Source organism: Lingula anatina, chromosome 1 (assembly GCF_051362555.1).
Source record: "Lingula anatina isolate TDL-2025a chromosome 1, LinAna3.0, whole genome shotgun sequence".
Taxonomy (NCBI): Eukaryota; Metazoa; Brachiopoda; class Lingulata; order Lingulida; family Lingulidae; genus Lingula; species Lingula anatina.
The window spans coordinates 37,993,445-38,010,051 of record NC_141767.1 but is presented as its reverse complement, the minus strand read 5'-3'; the positions used below and the strand labels follow the sequence as shown (position 1 = coordinate 38,010,051).

The 16,607-nt window shown below is 35.7% G+C and overlaps 2 protein-coding genes and 1 long non-coding RNA gene across 5 annotated transcripts in view; 1 reads left to right on the top strand and 2 right to left on the bottom strand.

Moving 5' to 3' along the window:
- LOC147764329 (uncharacterized) overlaps positions 1–12,097 on the bottom strand; it is a 44,994-nt gene extending 32,897 nt beyond the window's left edge. For both annotated transcript variants that reach the window (XR_015332069.1, XR_015332070.1), the window contains exons 1-2: positions 11,860–12,097; positions 10,819–10,864 (exon numbers count right to left, since the gene is read on the bottom strand). This is a non-coding gene — a long non-coding RNA (uncharacterized LOC147764329). The remainder of the gene's footprint in view (positions 1–10,818; positions 10,865–11,859) is intronic.
- On the top strand, positions 26–9,010 carry LOC106177274 (glutamine-dependent NAD(+) synthetase). Its single transcript, XM_087001852.1, has 21 exons — positions 26–204; positions 505–565; positions 791–907; positions 1,365–1,418; positions 1,781–1,922; positions 2,096–2,184; positions 2,426–2,543; positions 2,745–2,876; positions 3,294–3,368; positions 3,566–3,690; positions 3,837–3,988; positions 4,110–4,278; positions 4,598–4,733; positions 5,028–5,134; positions 5,331–5,462; positions 5,620–5,689; positions 5,949–6,077; positions 6,266–6,442; positions 7,691–8,155; positions 8,322–8,362; positions 8,587–9,010. The coding sequence occupies exons 1-20, from the start codon at positions 120–122 to the stop codon at positions 8,328–8,330; spliced, it is 2,544 nt and encodes an 847-aa protein (XP_086857978.1). The 5' UTR covers positions 26–119; the 3' UTR covers positions 8,331–8,362; positions 8,587–9,010.
- A 188-nt stretch (positions 12,098–12,285) lies between the features above and the next one.
- LOC106168800 (dicarboxylate carrier UCP2-like) lies at positions 12,286–16,595 on the bottom strand. Of its 2 annotated transcripts, none has more exons than XM_013547989.2 (6): positions 16,439–16,595; positions 15,292–15,435; positions 14,851–15,076; positions 14,360–14,566; positions 13,404–13,686; positions 12,286–12,996 (listed from the first exon to the last, which is right to left on the bottom strand). In XM_013547989.2, the coding sequence occupies exons 2-6, from the start codon at positions 15,412–15,414 to the stop codon at positions 12,879–12,881; spliced, it is 957 nt and encodes a 318-aa protein (XP_013403443.2). In that variant the 5' UTR covers positions 15,415–15,435; positions 16,439–16,595; the 3' UTR covers positions 12,286–12,878. The 2 variants fall into 2 exon arrangements, with proteins under 2 accessions (XP_013403443.2, XP_013403442.2); XM_013547988.2 differs by having other exon boundaries at positions 16,317–16,515.
- Between the last annotated feature and the right edge of the window lie 12 nt (positions 16,596–16,607).

Here is a 16,607-nt window from a genome sequence, read left to right as displayed (position 1 = left end):
TGTGCAGTGTTGTCTTGTCAGAAGAAAAGTAGCATCGGTGCATAGCAGATGATCAAAGCCAAGGGGATTTGGGACTTGGAACACTACCTTGGAGAGGCTTAAAAGTACTTGGCAATAAAATGGGTAGAAAAGTGATAGTTGCAACATGTTCCTTAAATCAGTGGGCTATGGATTTTGAGGGAAACATGCAGAGAATCCTTCAAAGTAAGTTATTGGTGACAAGACGGCGTAGCATGGAACGGAAGGTAGAATAATCTCCAAGACTCTGGACATCCAAATTCAGCACTTTGTAACCCCCCTCCCTTGTTGTTAGAATAATAGTATTAATATATCCAAAAGAAATTACCCAAGCAATCAAAAAAATAATCCAAGGATGTACAGGATCTGGTCTTCTAGAATCTTTTTCTTATTTTAATCCACATTATTTTGTTTTCATTTAAGGATATAAGATGCTGCCAAGTACATACTCCAGTATATATTCAACTGTATAATTACTAACTTCAGGTATTCATGAAGCAAAAGCAAAAGGAGCTACTTACAGACTTGGACCAGAGCTTGATATTCCGTAAATTACATTTCTTTCCATGAATTCAAGTACTATTAAACAAAACATAACAAATTCCTAAATACTCTAACCTTAAAAGAATAGTGCAAGATGGGGTCAACTCTTGTGATTATTGTTATAAAATAGTGATTGGTGCCCTGTGGTATTATAAAAGCATGAGATAATGTAAAAACAATTCTGCTAATTGCAGGTTTTTCATTAACAAATACTTTATCATTTTTTCAGAGGTTATGGATGCCAAGATCATTTCCTTGAAAGTGATACATTTCTTCATTCATTCCAAGTGCTTGCTCAATTGCTGAAGTCTCCCATATGTCAGGATATTATTTGTGACGTGGGCATGTGAGTGTTCATAATTTTTTTATAAATAAACATAAATCATGGATGTATTACAACGATATCTAACAGTCTGAAAGGGTCTTAGTATCAGTCACAGGCTTGTATGATTTTTGCAAATAATTATTTTTTGGCCAACTTACCATTGCATTATCAGAAATTGATGGTTGTGTTAATTTAGTCATTGGCTATAGCAAGACTAATATCAATGGCAGGGTTAGAAAAATGGCATTTGCATACATTGTAGAATATATGTGAAAATTTGCTTTGAAAATTTTTTTTAAAAAGCACCTAGAGCTGTATTTTTGTATGTTCTGGATATTACTGGGTCGAATTTGGTTTTTATTGCCTAAGTGTGTGCTTATTGTCTTCTTTTTACTGTGGCTACTTCAATGCTTCATTTTTAACTAATTAGTTATTTAGCATACAGTCCTAATTTTTTTTGCTATATTTGTTATTTCAGGCCAGTCAAACATAAAAATGTGGCTTACAACTGCAGAGTACTGTTTCTTAACAGGTAAATTTTATAGGAATGTTTTATAGGTCCAATTACCACAACATTTGTAGTTTAATTGATCTAAAGGACGCTGTCTGTATCTCAACTGACAACCATGTATATCTACTTTGTAACTAGTCATTATTTGAGTTTCAATAATCAATGTAATTTAACATCATGAAATGTAAGCTTACCTTCTTTTTTGTACTTAGTTTTATATATTTTGTGTCCAACACTTAAACTTATGACCATATACCACACACCAGATACTCCTGGCTAGTATATTCCATTAAATTGAATTAAAAAAATTAATATTATCACAGCTCATTTTACTGATAAGCATTATGTTTCATAATTCCTAATGCTTTTGTTATATCTGACAGGAAAATTCTGTTGATCAGACCTAAAATTCAGTTGGCATGTGATGGCAACTATAGGGAGTATCGTTACTTCACTGGCTGGGCTAAGCTTCAGCAGACAGAAGAATATTTTCTCCCTCGCATGATCCAAGAAATAACAGGACAGGTAAGATGGTGAATAATTGGCTTGAAGTACATTTGAGGGAAGTGTCTCAGAATCACGTCCAAGTTTATTATACTGTGCATCATTGAATTGGTAAAATATTTCATCCAGCTTTCAGCTCAGTTTAGGTTACAGTTTTTTGGTTCTTTAAGTTTTACCTTGTATTTGTATCAAAGCAAACAGTACCAATTGGGGATGCAGTCTTATCAACCTTAGATACTTGTATAGGCAGTGAGATTTGTGAGGAGTTGTGGACAGCAGAAAGGTAGGTACCAGGTTATATCACCTTTCTATATCAGTGAATATCTCAGCTTTTATCATGAAGTTGCCAGCAGATTAAAAAAAAACAAAACTACCCTTAAATAGTTTTCTTTTTATGAATATCTTTAATTTAAAAAAATTGAACAGAAATAAACTTTGGTAAATATCAAGATATTACCCAAATGTGACTGACTGTGTGAGGGATTGTATAACACAAAATTAATAGTACTTTTTATTTTGCGCAGCCGCCATGTGGCTATGGGTCTGGATGGAGTGGAAATATTTACTAATGCAAGTGGAAGTCACCATCAACTCAGGAAGGCCTATGAAAGTGTAGACTTGGTAAAAAGTGCAACATATAAGGTATGTACCTCCTAAACAGTTTTTCTTTAACCGAATATAGTCTTGTGTCAATAAGCATGTATTTGTTATTCACCAATTACAAGGGAAGTCAAACTATAGGATACACTTGAATATGTTTGGATTGTTTCAAATTATAATATTCCATCTCCGATTACAAGGAATACACTTACATTAAGTATTTCCTTTTCTTTTCTGTTGCAGAGTGGTGGCATATATTTGTTTGCCAACCAGATAGGCTGTGATGGAGACAGACTGTATTTTGATGGCAGATCAAAGATAGCAATAAATGGAGACATAATTGCTCAGGGAAAACAGTTCTCTTTGAATGAAGTGGTATGCTTTCTTCATGTTTAACATCCAAATAAAAACCTTATAAAAGAGGCAAAAAAGTGACATCATGCTTAATGATTGTACAGCATAATGGAAGTATAACTTACCTTGAATACTTGGTATTATATATGGTCTTTAAAATGGATTTAAGACAACTGCATTGATTCTTTAATGCCATTGTCTAATTTATTTCTGTGAACATTATTTGTAATTTTGTTTCATGACAGCCTTAGTTCTGAATATTATATGTCCACTTAAAGCATTGCTCTGTTTTGTATTTGAACAGTTTAGATTCACTTTGAAGATGCCTTTTACTGCACCACATTTGTAAATGCAGATTAGATTCACTTTGAAGAAGCCTTTTTCTGCAGCACCACATTTGTAAATGAATGAGTAAGATGCATGTGTGGCTATTTTCAGGAAGTATTGACAGCAACTTTAGACTTGGAAGATGTCCGTGGCTATAAAAATCAGATCAAGTCCAGGTGTCAATCTGTAAGAATTGATTCTTATTGTTAATTATTTGGAAGAGTAAGCTAGATTATACTTTCTTAATATATTGATCTACTGTGCTAAAAATAGTTATCTGGAATTGCGACTACATTATAAGTCTAATTTTGATACTGCTATTATCTATTTTTGAAGGTTAATGTTGTATTGTTAAAGGACTGTTTGATACTTGTGTTTTGTAGGCAGCTACATGTAAAGCCTTTCCGAGAGTGAAGGTGGATTTTTCATTGTCTCATGAAGATGACTTTTTCTTTCCTGTCTATGAGCCAATAGAATGGAAATACCACACACCAGAGGAGGAGATTGCGTGAGCTTTTTTAAGATATTTCTGTTCCCAGAATTGTTAAAAATTGACCAGATTTGTTCAGTAATAAAGTAAGAACATGGTTTTGTGAAAGTATTTTCCAGTTATAGTGCAAGATCTGAGTATAACTTCTTTTTCATTTATTTAAGCCTTGGTCCAGCATGTTGGCTTTGGGATTACTTACGCCGCAGTGGCAGCGGAGGATATTTCTTGCCTCTCAGTGGTGGCATTGACAGCTCCAGTACTGCTTGTATAGTGGCCTCCATGTGTCATCTGGTCTGTGAAGCTGTGCTTGAGGGAGGTAGGACTCCCTTTTATTTTATAATTACATTGAAGGTCCATTTGAAACAAATATTACCCCAACTACTTTTTTCACTCCTAATATATTTATACAGTGTTTTAATATTCATATAATTTTGCAGATTCCAAAGTATTAGAGGATGCCAGGAAAATTACAGGAGACCCAAACTACATTCCTACAGACCCCAAAGAACTGGCCAATAGAGTATTCACCACTTGCTATATGGCAACAGATCATAGTTCAAAAGAAACTATGGAAAGGTCAAGGAAGCTTGCTGAGCAGATAGGAAGGTGAATGTAAATTATCATTCAAGTACTGTTTGATTGTTTGTTAAAATGCATACTTAACAGAATGAATAACTTATGGTATTTCCAGAAGCATGATAAACATATGTAATCTGCGAGATAATTTTAAAAATTTCATTGATAGTTTCCCTTTATTGTTTGTTGGCAGAGAGCATTACATGTGCGAAAATAGATTATCGTTTTTTTCCTTGGTAATTGAAAGTATGCATGGTTATTAGACAATCTCTTCTTGCATCTTGTGTTGTACTAATATTAATACAGAACATTAAACATTGTGTGATGATTATGTCTTTCTTTTTTTCAGTCACCATCTTCAAATCAAAATAGACACAGCAGTGGCAGCAGTTCTGGGTATATTTACTGCAGTGATGGGGCTTGTACCCAGGTTCAAGGCTCATGGGGGCAGTCTGAGAGAGAATGTGGCAATGCAGAATATCCAGGTACATGTTTTTTTGTTGTTTTTATTAACTAGCCTTGCTGTAAAAATGACATCCTACAGGGTAATTTTTAATCAATATTTATCAAGCATATTTACAAAAAAAAAAACAACTAATTTGAGATTTCATTACTCAGTCAAAATTATCAAAAGGATAACATAATCAATGGGATTAATGTAACAATGTTGAAATTTATGTAGATATACTTAAAAATCATATCCATGTAAAATGATTAGCCTGAACACCTAATTTTATTATTAATTAAGCCAGTTTACTTTAAATGTTTTTCAATTCCAGGCCAGGCTGCGTATGGTTCTAGCTTACCTATTTGCACAGTTATCTCTATGGGCCAGAGGGAGACCAGGAGGACTGCTGGTGTTGGGCTCTTCAAATGTAGATGAAAGGTGATATTTAGTAGCTGGACATGTCAGGATAAAAGATTCGAGATGTCCCTGGTCAGGTTAATTAAGATATGTATATGGAGATAAATGGAAAGGAAGTCAGGCATTAGATATATAATATATAAGGTTCAGGTGATCCTCCAGTTTTCTTTTTGTTTTGTCCTCAAGTGTTAAAATTATTATTTAATTAATCTTTCAGTTTGCGTGGCTACCTTACCAAATATGACTGCTCCAGTGCTGATCTGAACCCAATAGGGGCCATCAGTAAAACAGACCTCAGGAAGTTTATCACTTACTCGATTAATAAATTTGGCTTTACAGCTTTGAAAGAGTAAGTTTGGATCCAAACTGTCATTTACATAAATCATGTTAGATACATTTTATTTGTAATTTGTGCAGCAAAAGAAAAAATCAGATAATAGTTTGCATTTTATTTTGACAGTTTATTATCATTATGAAATTACCATTTTGTAAAAATTTTGTTGCAGCATATTTTCTGCACCTCCAACTGCAGAGCTGGAACCACTCATGGATGGCAAACTAGTACAGACAGATGAGGTAGGATGTCAGAAATCATTACACTGATTCTAGAATATTAAAAAATCTATTAATCAGTTAAAAGTAGTGCTTATCTACAGGGTGTCCCAAATAATGTACTATTCTAATGTTACTTTCTTTAATTTAATTCATTTTTGGGATGCTGTAAATACTATACCACTCACAAATTGACATCAGAATTTGGACTTGAGGACTACATGAGATATACTTTCCCATCATCGATGCATGTTTTATAAAAAAAATCAATTTTGGTTTTCAGCAAGATATGGGTATGACTTATGATGAACTTTCAGTCTATGGTCGCCTTCGAAAGCAGGCATTTTGTGGTCCATATAGCATGTTTGGCAAATTAGTGCACACTTGGAAAGAAAACTGTACTCCAAGACAAGTAAGATTTTAGCAAACTATGAACTATATGTAGGCAATGGCATGTTGATCATAAATATTCCTGTAATGAAGTAAGCATGTCTATTTTATGATATAATATCTATTAAGCAACTGGATACTGGTCAATATATGAACTACCATAAAGGGATCATAAAGCAGTTTTAACGTTTCCTTTCTTTCTCTGAAAAGGTTGCCTCCAAGGTAAAGCACTTCTTCAGGTACTATTCCATTAATCGGCATAAGATGACTGTCATTACACCTTCCTACCATGCCGAAAGCTATAGTGTGGATGATAACAGATTTGACCATAGACAGTTTTTATACAACATACAATGGCCATGGCAGTTCAGAATGATTGAAGAGCAGGTGAGAAAGAGGGTATTTTTGAATTTTTTTTTTCTTTCTTTTTTCACAGTAAATTGTGTTGTCTCAATTGGCACATTGGTTAAGTTTTGGTGATAATAGCAAGACATATTTGAAGATGTATTTTAGACCACTCATTATTACATTTACTTTGCTTTTAGCTCAGAGCCATGTAACAGGTGATATTTTGAAAACACCTTATTAAACTTTATAACTTCATATATCTTAGAGCGCATTCTCAACGAATTAAGCCAGGCTTTACAAAGCCGGTGACCTAAAAATGGCGGACGTACATGAAAGAAAAACCGCCTAATCTTTTAATAGTCTCTCCGCCTCTCACACGCCTCCCCACACGTCGTCCCTGCGGGGTACAGTAATTAAATCTCGGCTCCGAACATTAATATTTCCGTGAATATCTCTGGTGATATTATCTCCGTAGATAGTCAATTCATTGCTGCTCTACGGGCCAAATTATTCCTTTTTCGTCTCTGTTTTGAAAGATAATAGAACAGAAGAGCTTTTTTCCTTCGATTGCCTTCAGCCGCCATGCCTTCTTCACCACGAGTTTAACTGATGAGCATGCGCACTTAATATTTCTCAGGTAGCTTCCGCATGGCGAACGGAGCCGAGATTTAATTACTGTACCCCGCAGAGACGATGTGTGGGAAGGCGGAGAGACTATTAAAAGATTAGGCGGTTTTTCTTTCATGTACGTCCGCCATTTTTAGGTCACCGGCTTTGTAAAGCCTGGCTTAATTCATTGAGAATGCACTCTTAGTTTTATATATATACAATAACTGGTTATATATATATATATATATATATATATATATATATATATATATATATATACAGGCCTGTAGCGGGGGGGGGGGGGGGGTTCAAAAGAACTGCCCCTTTTGCTAGGAAAAGGTCCACTCTGGGTAAAATTTGATCTAGGTACATGAAGTTTTTATGCGAAAAGGTCCACTTTTTCAGAAAAAGAACCACCCTTTTGAAATTGCTGGCTACAGGCCTGATATATATATATATATATATTTGAAAGAGAGCATATAAATAATTAAATGGCTGGCATTTAAGTTCAAGTTAGACTTATATATCTGAATAAGGTTTATATATACCAGTATATCCAACCAGTATTTGTTTGCATTACTGTTTTAATCATCTAAAGATATCCTGTCGACATATGTATCAACCTTAGACTTCATAGCTGTCAGTAGAAAGTTTGACATACTTATAAAATATTTGCAGGTTCAAATAATGGAAAACCGTCAGATGGCTGCAGAAAGGAGAGGAGGAGGTGGAGGAGGAGGAGGAGGAGGAGGCAAGATAAAGAACACCAATATTGAGTATGAAAGGGAACAGCTGAGAAGACAGAGTAGCAGTGATTCTGATCAGCAGAGAGGTACTGGAGGAGGAAAGAAAACAGGAGATAATGATAAAGGGGTCATGTTCACAATGATGCTGTCATCTGGAGTGTCTTCCTCACGCCCAGTGCTGCTACCTGGTGCATCATCACTGCAGCCAGTGCTGCCACCTGGTGGGTATTCCTCACAGCCAGACACTGAAGCTCTTATATTGAATGGTTCAGAACCTCCAAAAAGAGGTTTCCAGCAAAAGAGGTCATATGATTTGGATAGTGGTCAGAGATGTTGCACACCGACAGTGATTGATCCTCCAGTATCTGCACCCAAGAGGTTTAAGCTAGGAATCAGGGTAAGTTTTGTTTTTTCATATCATAGGACCTTTTAGATTTTTTAAATTTAAACTTTTATTCAAATGACAGGTCATCCATTTCTCAACTTTATATATTCTAATCAAGAAAGGTTCATTTTCAATAATAATTTATTACTATTTGTAAATCTATTGTTTGTGTTTCCAGGTATTTTGAAGGCCAGATGTTACTGTTAAGATGTGGACAAGGTAAGAAATATGAACACAATGAAATACATCTACGTCATTTATATACATGTAGTAAACAGTAAACAGTATATGAGTACTGTATGCTGCCAACTTGAAATTAAAGAAAGGTTTTAGATTTTCTCTTCTATTATTAGGTAAGGTCAAACATATAAAGTATAATCAAAGAATAATCATGCTTTACTTAACATTGAATCCATTTGAATAACTCATTTTCACTGTTTCAGCTATAAAGGTTCTTATTAGCGTGGAAGAAGAATGCAGTGTCCACATGTCACAAGGTTCAGGAACATAATATTTTGATAATCTCCAGTGGAATAGGATTCTATCTAAGCACAGTATCATGTAGACTATTGCTGAGAGACACTCAGCTGATTTTATTTGGTTGATCTTATAATGTAATTTAAGAACAGTAACAACTAAAAATTGCTGCTGATCATAGGCTGTGAATTTATATATAATATAAGTGTCTTTTGTATACATGTATTTTTCTTGCTTACTCGTGTTCACTTGCTATTTATTTTATAATATTTTGATTTAATGTAATTCACTTTTGGCATAGATTTTTTTAACCTTTTACAAAGTACATTTTCAAAACATATTAATCGCTTCTGATCATAGGCTGTTATGATTAAAAAGAGCTACAATATCTGTGTTTTTGTTTGTATAATTTATTATGGGAAATTTAATGATTTCTTTTGGCATAGCTAATTCTTTTACCTTCCTATCGCAAAAACTGTACAGATGAATTGAGTAATATACGATGATATATGGAATGTTGTAGCAAAGCATATAATTGCTTTTATAGAAAAAAATCATTTTCTTAATGCTTCAATCAATATGCCCCTCAACTGCTGGAGTAGGCATGGGGAGTCCTTTCATTCAAAGGGGATACATGTAAGGCAAGTCCATTCAACTGTAGGGGTATCAGGTTTGGCAAATTCATTCTACTTCAGGGGTGTCAGGTCGGTAAAGACCTATTTAAAGGGGGGGGGACAGGTAGGAATAGTCCATTTTATTCAAAGAGGTACAGGTAGGATAAGTTTATTCAATTCTAGGGGTGTCAGGTTGGACAAGTTCATTCCATTTGAGGGGTCAGGTTGGGAAAGATCGTTCTTTTTAATGGAGCAGATGGGAAGAGTCCATTTAAGTAAGGGGCTGTTAAGTGGGAAGAGTCCATTGTATTTGAAGGGGTGGTAGGAAGAATTTAAACCATTTAGGGATGACAGATGTGGCTGGTCCATTTAATTTGTAGGGGGTACAGGTAGGACAAGTTCATTCCATTTCAAAGGTGACAGGTAGGAAGAGCCCATTTAATTTTGGGGCTGAGAGGTGGGAAATATGATATTTGAATGAGGGGTGTCATTTTGGACAAGCCCATTTCATTTTATTGGCTGAAGGTTGGGCCAGTCCATTCCATCAGATGGGGGACAGATTTACAAGAATCAATCAAATTCTAGGGATGTTAGATGGCAGGAGTTCACGCTTATTGAGGTGTGACCTGGTGAACAAGTACATTTGATTTAAAAGTTGACAGTTGGAGTGAATCAATGGGAATTGATGGGTGCCAGGTTGTTACAATCCATTCAGTTTAGGGGCAAGTGCAAACTAATCATCAAAAATGTGCAATAAAATAGTAGTTAAATTTGCATATAATAAATGAGGAAAAGGGGTGTCAAAGAGCAAGCAAACAAACAAACTAACAAGGCCTTCTTCATAACATAATTTATTGCAGATTTGAGACTATTTGAAATATTAAATTTGTTCCATGAATGCAAGGAAACAAAACATTTCAAATATCACTTTGAACTGGGAAACCTTTTTGCATGGAACAGGAATTGAAAATTTTCAATTTAATTCCATCAGAATACATATTATATGCCTAATTGGGTAAATTTGAACTGTTGTTATTTAGATCTAAACTTCAGAATTTTTGTTCAATTTTTAAAATAGCATGAAGGTTATCAAATGCAAATCAATTTGTGGCAGCAAAAACCAGGACCTGTCAAAAGTGGTCCTGTACTATATTAAGAAAATATATGATATCCAGCAGGACAAATGAATATGCTACAAGGGATAAGAGTGAAACTTAGACCAAAATACATAACAAACTTACAAAAAACATGATCATTAATGTACACATTGGAAAACATATATTTCCTTTTAGCGGGTTAAGGCAGGTCAAGTGCTCTAATTCTATTATTTTTTAAATACATGGTATATTTACAAAGTTTTTAAACATTTCAATTTGAATCATCCAAAGAAACAAGGACAAGAAAATGAGGCAATATTTACAGGTCAGATATATGATCTTACTACTTATCTCCTGTTGCTATTTCTACCACCTTTATCATAATTTCACATGAAAATGAAAAAGCGTACAATTATAAAAGTATATATTCAGATTTGATATAAAAGATGAATGTGTGTAGGGTTCCTGAATACGAACCAAAGGCTACCTGACTGCCGCTTTCAGCGCATGTTGTGCTGTATCTCGGTGGGCTTCTGGAATGAGAGAATATTAGACAGGCTCTCCAAATATAACTACTGCATTTGATATATCACAGAGGAAAGGGCATTAACGTTGGGAATTATGTGTGCTTTTATTGGTGTCTTAATTTACGACCCAGTTACCCCCACGCCCCTCCCGCCTCCCCAAATAAAATTTGCCAAAAGCAAGGTATATAACGCTAATATTATAACCTGAAATATGACAGTTTGAGATACCTTGCCAGAAACTGTTCAAAATAATTTTTTAAAAAAAGAAACGTTGGAATTACAACCTTTTTAATAAAGTTAAAAAATCATTGCTATTTCCATTATTCAAAATATAATGCACTTTCTGTTTAAAATGTTATAAATGTTTCTATAATCGATCTGCAACACGAGTGGGCGGCGGAGGGGAGGCAACACTAATTTTGATGCATTTTAAAGTTGTAATATAATTGGTCGTGTAATGAATGTACAACACACAGTACGCTGGAGACGCCACACAGTTATTCTACGTAAAATATTTCTTTGTTAATCATTGTGTCACGAGTTATCGCGACGTTTGAATTTTGTTGATGACAGTTGTATAAAGAATTTGTCCATAAAAATGACGTACACGATATCCTTTCATAAGAAGCTCAAATATGTGACGGGCATATGATATTAAGTAGAAAGTGTTCTTTACGGCAATTCTTACATCTAAATGAAAGCTATTTTTAAAAACCCAGTGTCTTCCAAATATGTCCGAGAGGAGAGCTGAAGATTTCAAGTAGACAGGTTTTTGTTAAGGTCAGCTGAGAGCGCCGTTTACTACATACGTTTGCAGACTAACAGCATTGTAATACTTTATCAAAACCAAAATATTCTAAGTAATGGTGAGTATAAATAATTAATATGACAAAGAATCGCCTTATTATCATTTTATAAATATTTGTCGTAAATTTTCTTTCATTTGTCTGTGCCTTTAAATAGTTCATGGTGGGGGTTACTGAAGAAGTAGTGATACTTACGAATCAAATATTTGCTTGTAAGCCTTATATAATACCTCGATCTTGCAACTTCACCACACATACTGTTGCGTCTACGCCCAACTGTGTCCAACTGCCAAGTGAGTATCCTCGGATACCGCTCTCACTACGATGAGCAACTTATTGTTATGCAAATTACAACACGTGAGGGGTTGTAGCTAAAACTGTTCACGAATGTTCACGATCAAATACATGTAGACGTGACGGAAGTCCACTTGATGTTGAAATACACTTTATTCCAGAAAAAAATGAAACGGGCATCCTCCACCATGAAGTACAACATCCCCGTTATACACCACTTCCATAAAGTTTAACAGTAGAGGTGAATGATGATAATAATATTTACTGATAAAACGACGTTACGATAATAGAGACATAATGGAATCAATAAGTCAGAGAACCGTTGGATCCAATTGCCGTCTTTTTATTTCTTAATATATTTTGTTAATTATTTCTTCATTTTATAAATTGTTTAATAATGCGAAAATATAAGGTACTAATACAATAAAACTGATTATTATTCCCCCCGTATCTATTTTTATAACTGAGAATTAGCAGTGGCGGTAAAATTTATGCACAAATAGTTGACAAGCTTCCGTCATCATTCTGTGTAACTGTCCTCTTTCTCTGTGGTCCTAAAATAGTTTACAGCACCATTTTATTGTATACTATATTAAATTCGTTAATCTTTCTTAGTATTAAACAATATGTATTTTTTATAACCAGTGATTACTGTATGTTACATAATTGCACTACTGGTTTAGTTTGTGCTCACGGTCATCCCGTTCTCTCTCTTCTTTTTTTATTAAATGTTATATAAGACATCAAACATATTTTAATATCACAGACGTTCTATAAGACCTCTGGCCTTACGGCAGACAAGTCACAGCTGGGTGAGGACAGCTTGTTTTATTATGGATGACATTCAGCTCGAACAGAGTCCATCGGCGTTCTGATATCTCACTAATGCTTATGACGGTGTCGGTGAGTTTTATCTGACGTTACACAGCCATACTGTCTGAAGAAGCTTTTGCTCTGTACATGAACCTCTTATACTGTTCGAAGCAGACGAACATTGCAATATTCCAAGACCCCAGACGCAAGAAAGAAGGAGTGAATCTGAAATAGAATAATGAAGCTCGTTTATGCCATAACAAAAATTGACAGAAAATAAGTAAAAAAACACGTGATAGTCTAGTATCACGATACCTTGAGTGGTAGTTTAAAAAGTTCCTTTTTCAGTGTCCGATAAATGTGTCTGAATCTTTTTTATTTATTTAAAAAAGGAGAAGTACACCGTTAGCTGCAACTGTAGTCTTCAATCTTTTCTAATATGGTGTAATATTAGGCCCTAGCTTTTAAACTTGAACTTTGTGAGTAGAGACAGTTCACTCTAGCGCTTCAAAAGCGCACCATTTTCTTATACTTGCCTACAAACTAACACTGCGTATGACGGCTTTGCACATTTTATATTGTAATTATTATTGTATTTATGAAAATCCCACTTCAGTTAAACCGTGTGTTACCCTTTGTAAAAAGCCATAGGTCCTTCCTCCATTAGCATTTTGGTGGCGCAGTGGAAGGCGCCCCTGTACGTCCCCTTGCCGGAGTTCATAAACCGCGTCTTCACTACATCTACGGGGGAGGCTATCACAGTTGTGACGAAACCAGCGCCGAAGCCGGATACGAAGTGACAAGGCATATTATCGGACATTAAGTCGTAGTCTAGGATCTTCTCTTTTATGATGTCGTAGGACACTAATTCACAACAGTTCACTACCGCATTTCTGGTCATGTTGGGGATTGTGCCTGATACAGAAAAAAAGAAATGATAAGAGGAATTAGGGTAATGCATAGAGTCTATAGGCTTTTTGGTGATAAAAAGATTATAAAAGACGAAGTAAGCCTGTAGTGGGGAAATTCAATTTCCCATCCATTCTAATATCAATTTCCCATCCATTCTAAATATACCATATAAAGTCTATAAATTAATTAATTAATACTTTATCTTGATGAATTTATAATGACATTGAGTATATAAGCTGTTTAAACGTGAATAATGTTGGTCTTTTATAAGTCAAACGTACAAGATGATGAAATATCCTGCACGTGATTCGACACGGATCATTAATAATTGAACCGTGACAAAAGGGAAACGTGACAGCGGGACTGAACAGAGCCAAGAGCAATTTTGCACTGGGTATTAGCTTTTTGGCTGGCATTTAACCAGCTCGTGGTCTCTACTGATTAAAAAGTTTTAATGCCGTTAGAAAGTTAACTTTTTCCGGTTATTCCGGTGACTAAAACATGTTTCGTTGTGATGTATTGTGTTTCGAAAGAAGAAGTTTTGTAAATCGTATGTTTAAACCAGAAAGTACTTTACTTCAAAAACCTTTTTTTTTTTTTTTCTTCTTTGTGATTTTCTCAGGTTGGTGTGGGAGGGGATAAACCAATAGATAATCCAATCTACTTCAAAACGAACCTTTCCATAAACCTCGTATCCCTTCTTGTTTGGCTATGGTTTTGTACGCAGAAAACGCGCTGTCGTAGCGCTTCGGGAGCACACCATTTCCTTGCGCTTGCATGCGCACTTTCACCACGTCTGTAGGCTGTGCAAACTGAACGGCCAGCGCACCTGTGGTAACACCGGCCAGAATACGGATCCCAATGTGTGGCTCGCTGACTGGACCTACAAGGACAATTTCACGAATGCTTCATACAGCGTTGACGCATACCCTGTAATTTTGCGTCTCCGTATGTACCCACTTGCAAGATAAATTTATTATAACACCCCCCCCCCCCTCATTTTGATGAGAGTAGGATAAGCACCACAATTATAAAGATATTCCCGAATCCTTTTAATATAGAAACGATAAATCTTCACTATAATTATATAATTTTGCAAATCTGGCTCAAAATTCTACTGCATTTACACTTTGAAATAAGCAGTCTGTGACTGCTAAAAGTACTAACGATTGAAGAAACTGTGGTAATATCCTTTCACGTGATCATAAAGTCCTATTCTCACAGAGGCGAAGCACATCTGTCGTTGAAGTCCTGCGACCAGTCCGCCGTACAGTCCCCGGGCACCTTCGTGTATCACTATAGTTCTAATAGTCCCGAAGACGCCATGGTACTTCGGAGGGGCGCCGGCCAAATGCGCACCACAGGCAGAAATTAAGGACGATTCTCCTTGGATCTAGAAATGTTTTAGGAATACAATTTTTTTTTAATGAATGAAGAAAAACACAGTATACGGCATTATGCGCTTCCAATGACGTGTTTTATGATGATGTATTGCTGTTTACATTATTATCAAACTACTTAAAAACGCACAAACGAAACTCGTGAGAAGCGGGCCATAAAACATTCATATCACTGTCAACAGTTCGATATTTCTTAGCCAAAACTTACCTGTAATCGAACTTTGGCCATATCCAGCGGGAAGGTGATCACGTCTGCTGTGCAGGCAGCCAGGCCCGCACTCAGGATCTTGGTGCCCAGCGTGAATTCAGGCACCTTTGGCGCGGAAGTCATGTTTACCAGTTATCCAAAATACTGTAATATATAATATGAAATGTACAACATTTAGACCTACAAAACGACGCGTACTGAAGCGATATAATGAACAGCGTAGGAATTGTGCTCGCTTAAATCAAACATCAGTTTTCCCGTGATGAAAACAAAAACGTGCACAAACATAAGTGATTCTGCAGATCGAAGTGACATTAGCTTGGGTCACGCCTCGCCACAACTGGCGGGAAACACCTGTATAAGTAAACACAGATGGGAATGTTAATAGTCTTTTTAACAGACAGGACTTAGTGATATATACATATATTTGAGAAGGTTATTCTTGACAACTGCGCATTGAATATTTTCACACTGCAAGTCTGCTCCCAAATTTTTTGTGAGCTCAGTCTTTCACATGATAAGAGTTACATAGTTAAATGTGACATTCCAGGTTAATTATGGTAATAACCATGCATCAAGGGCAGATGACTTGGCCTTATTTCCCCACGTATACACACATTACACATAGAGATCCACATACGGTCCAAAGTCCATTTCTTTAATTGATCGTATCAACCCAGCAACATCCCTTTCATGGTACCTTTCCCACTCATTTAACTGTATTGAGATTTTACTGTCGTGCAGTGTATAAATGCTAAGTTCAAAGTTCATTTTAATCATTCGGAAATAGAAAATGTGTAAACAGTATGAAATGAGACAATAGGTTCAGTCGCTGCTATAGCCAAACTATCCTCTTCACCTGACAAAGGGGTAAAACAAACAAGGTAAACAATAGCCGTCATTGAATAGGTTCCATAAAATTTTGGTGCAAGGCTGCATTAGGACACTTTCTGAGAAGCGTGAATTGTTCAGATAAAGTTATCGTACCTTTCCCGTTTTCTTTCACTTAAATCTGTAACACTTACCTGGATTTATTTAAAAAACCAGACGGAGTCCCAAAGCACGTAGGTTGGCCAAACACTAAAGAAATCCAGCATCAAATCAACGTTTTTTTAACTGTGTGAACAAACTTGTAAAAAAAGATTACCTTAAAAGCAATGGCGACTGTTTTTCGATTCTTCAGTATATCAAATATTATATTTACTCCATCCAGCGATTTATACTGGAAGCAACACAGCCCCTTTTACATTGACCAATCAGCGACCCATGACTGGAGGTGTGTCTCAGTACGCCGCTTTCATTGGACAGCTATTATG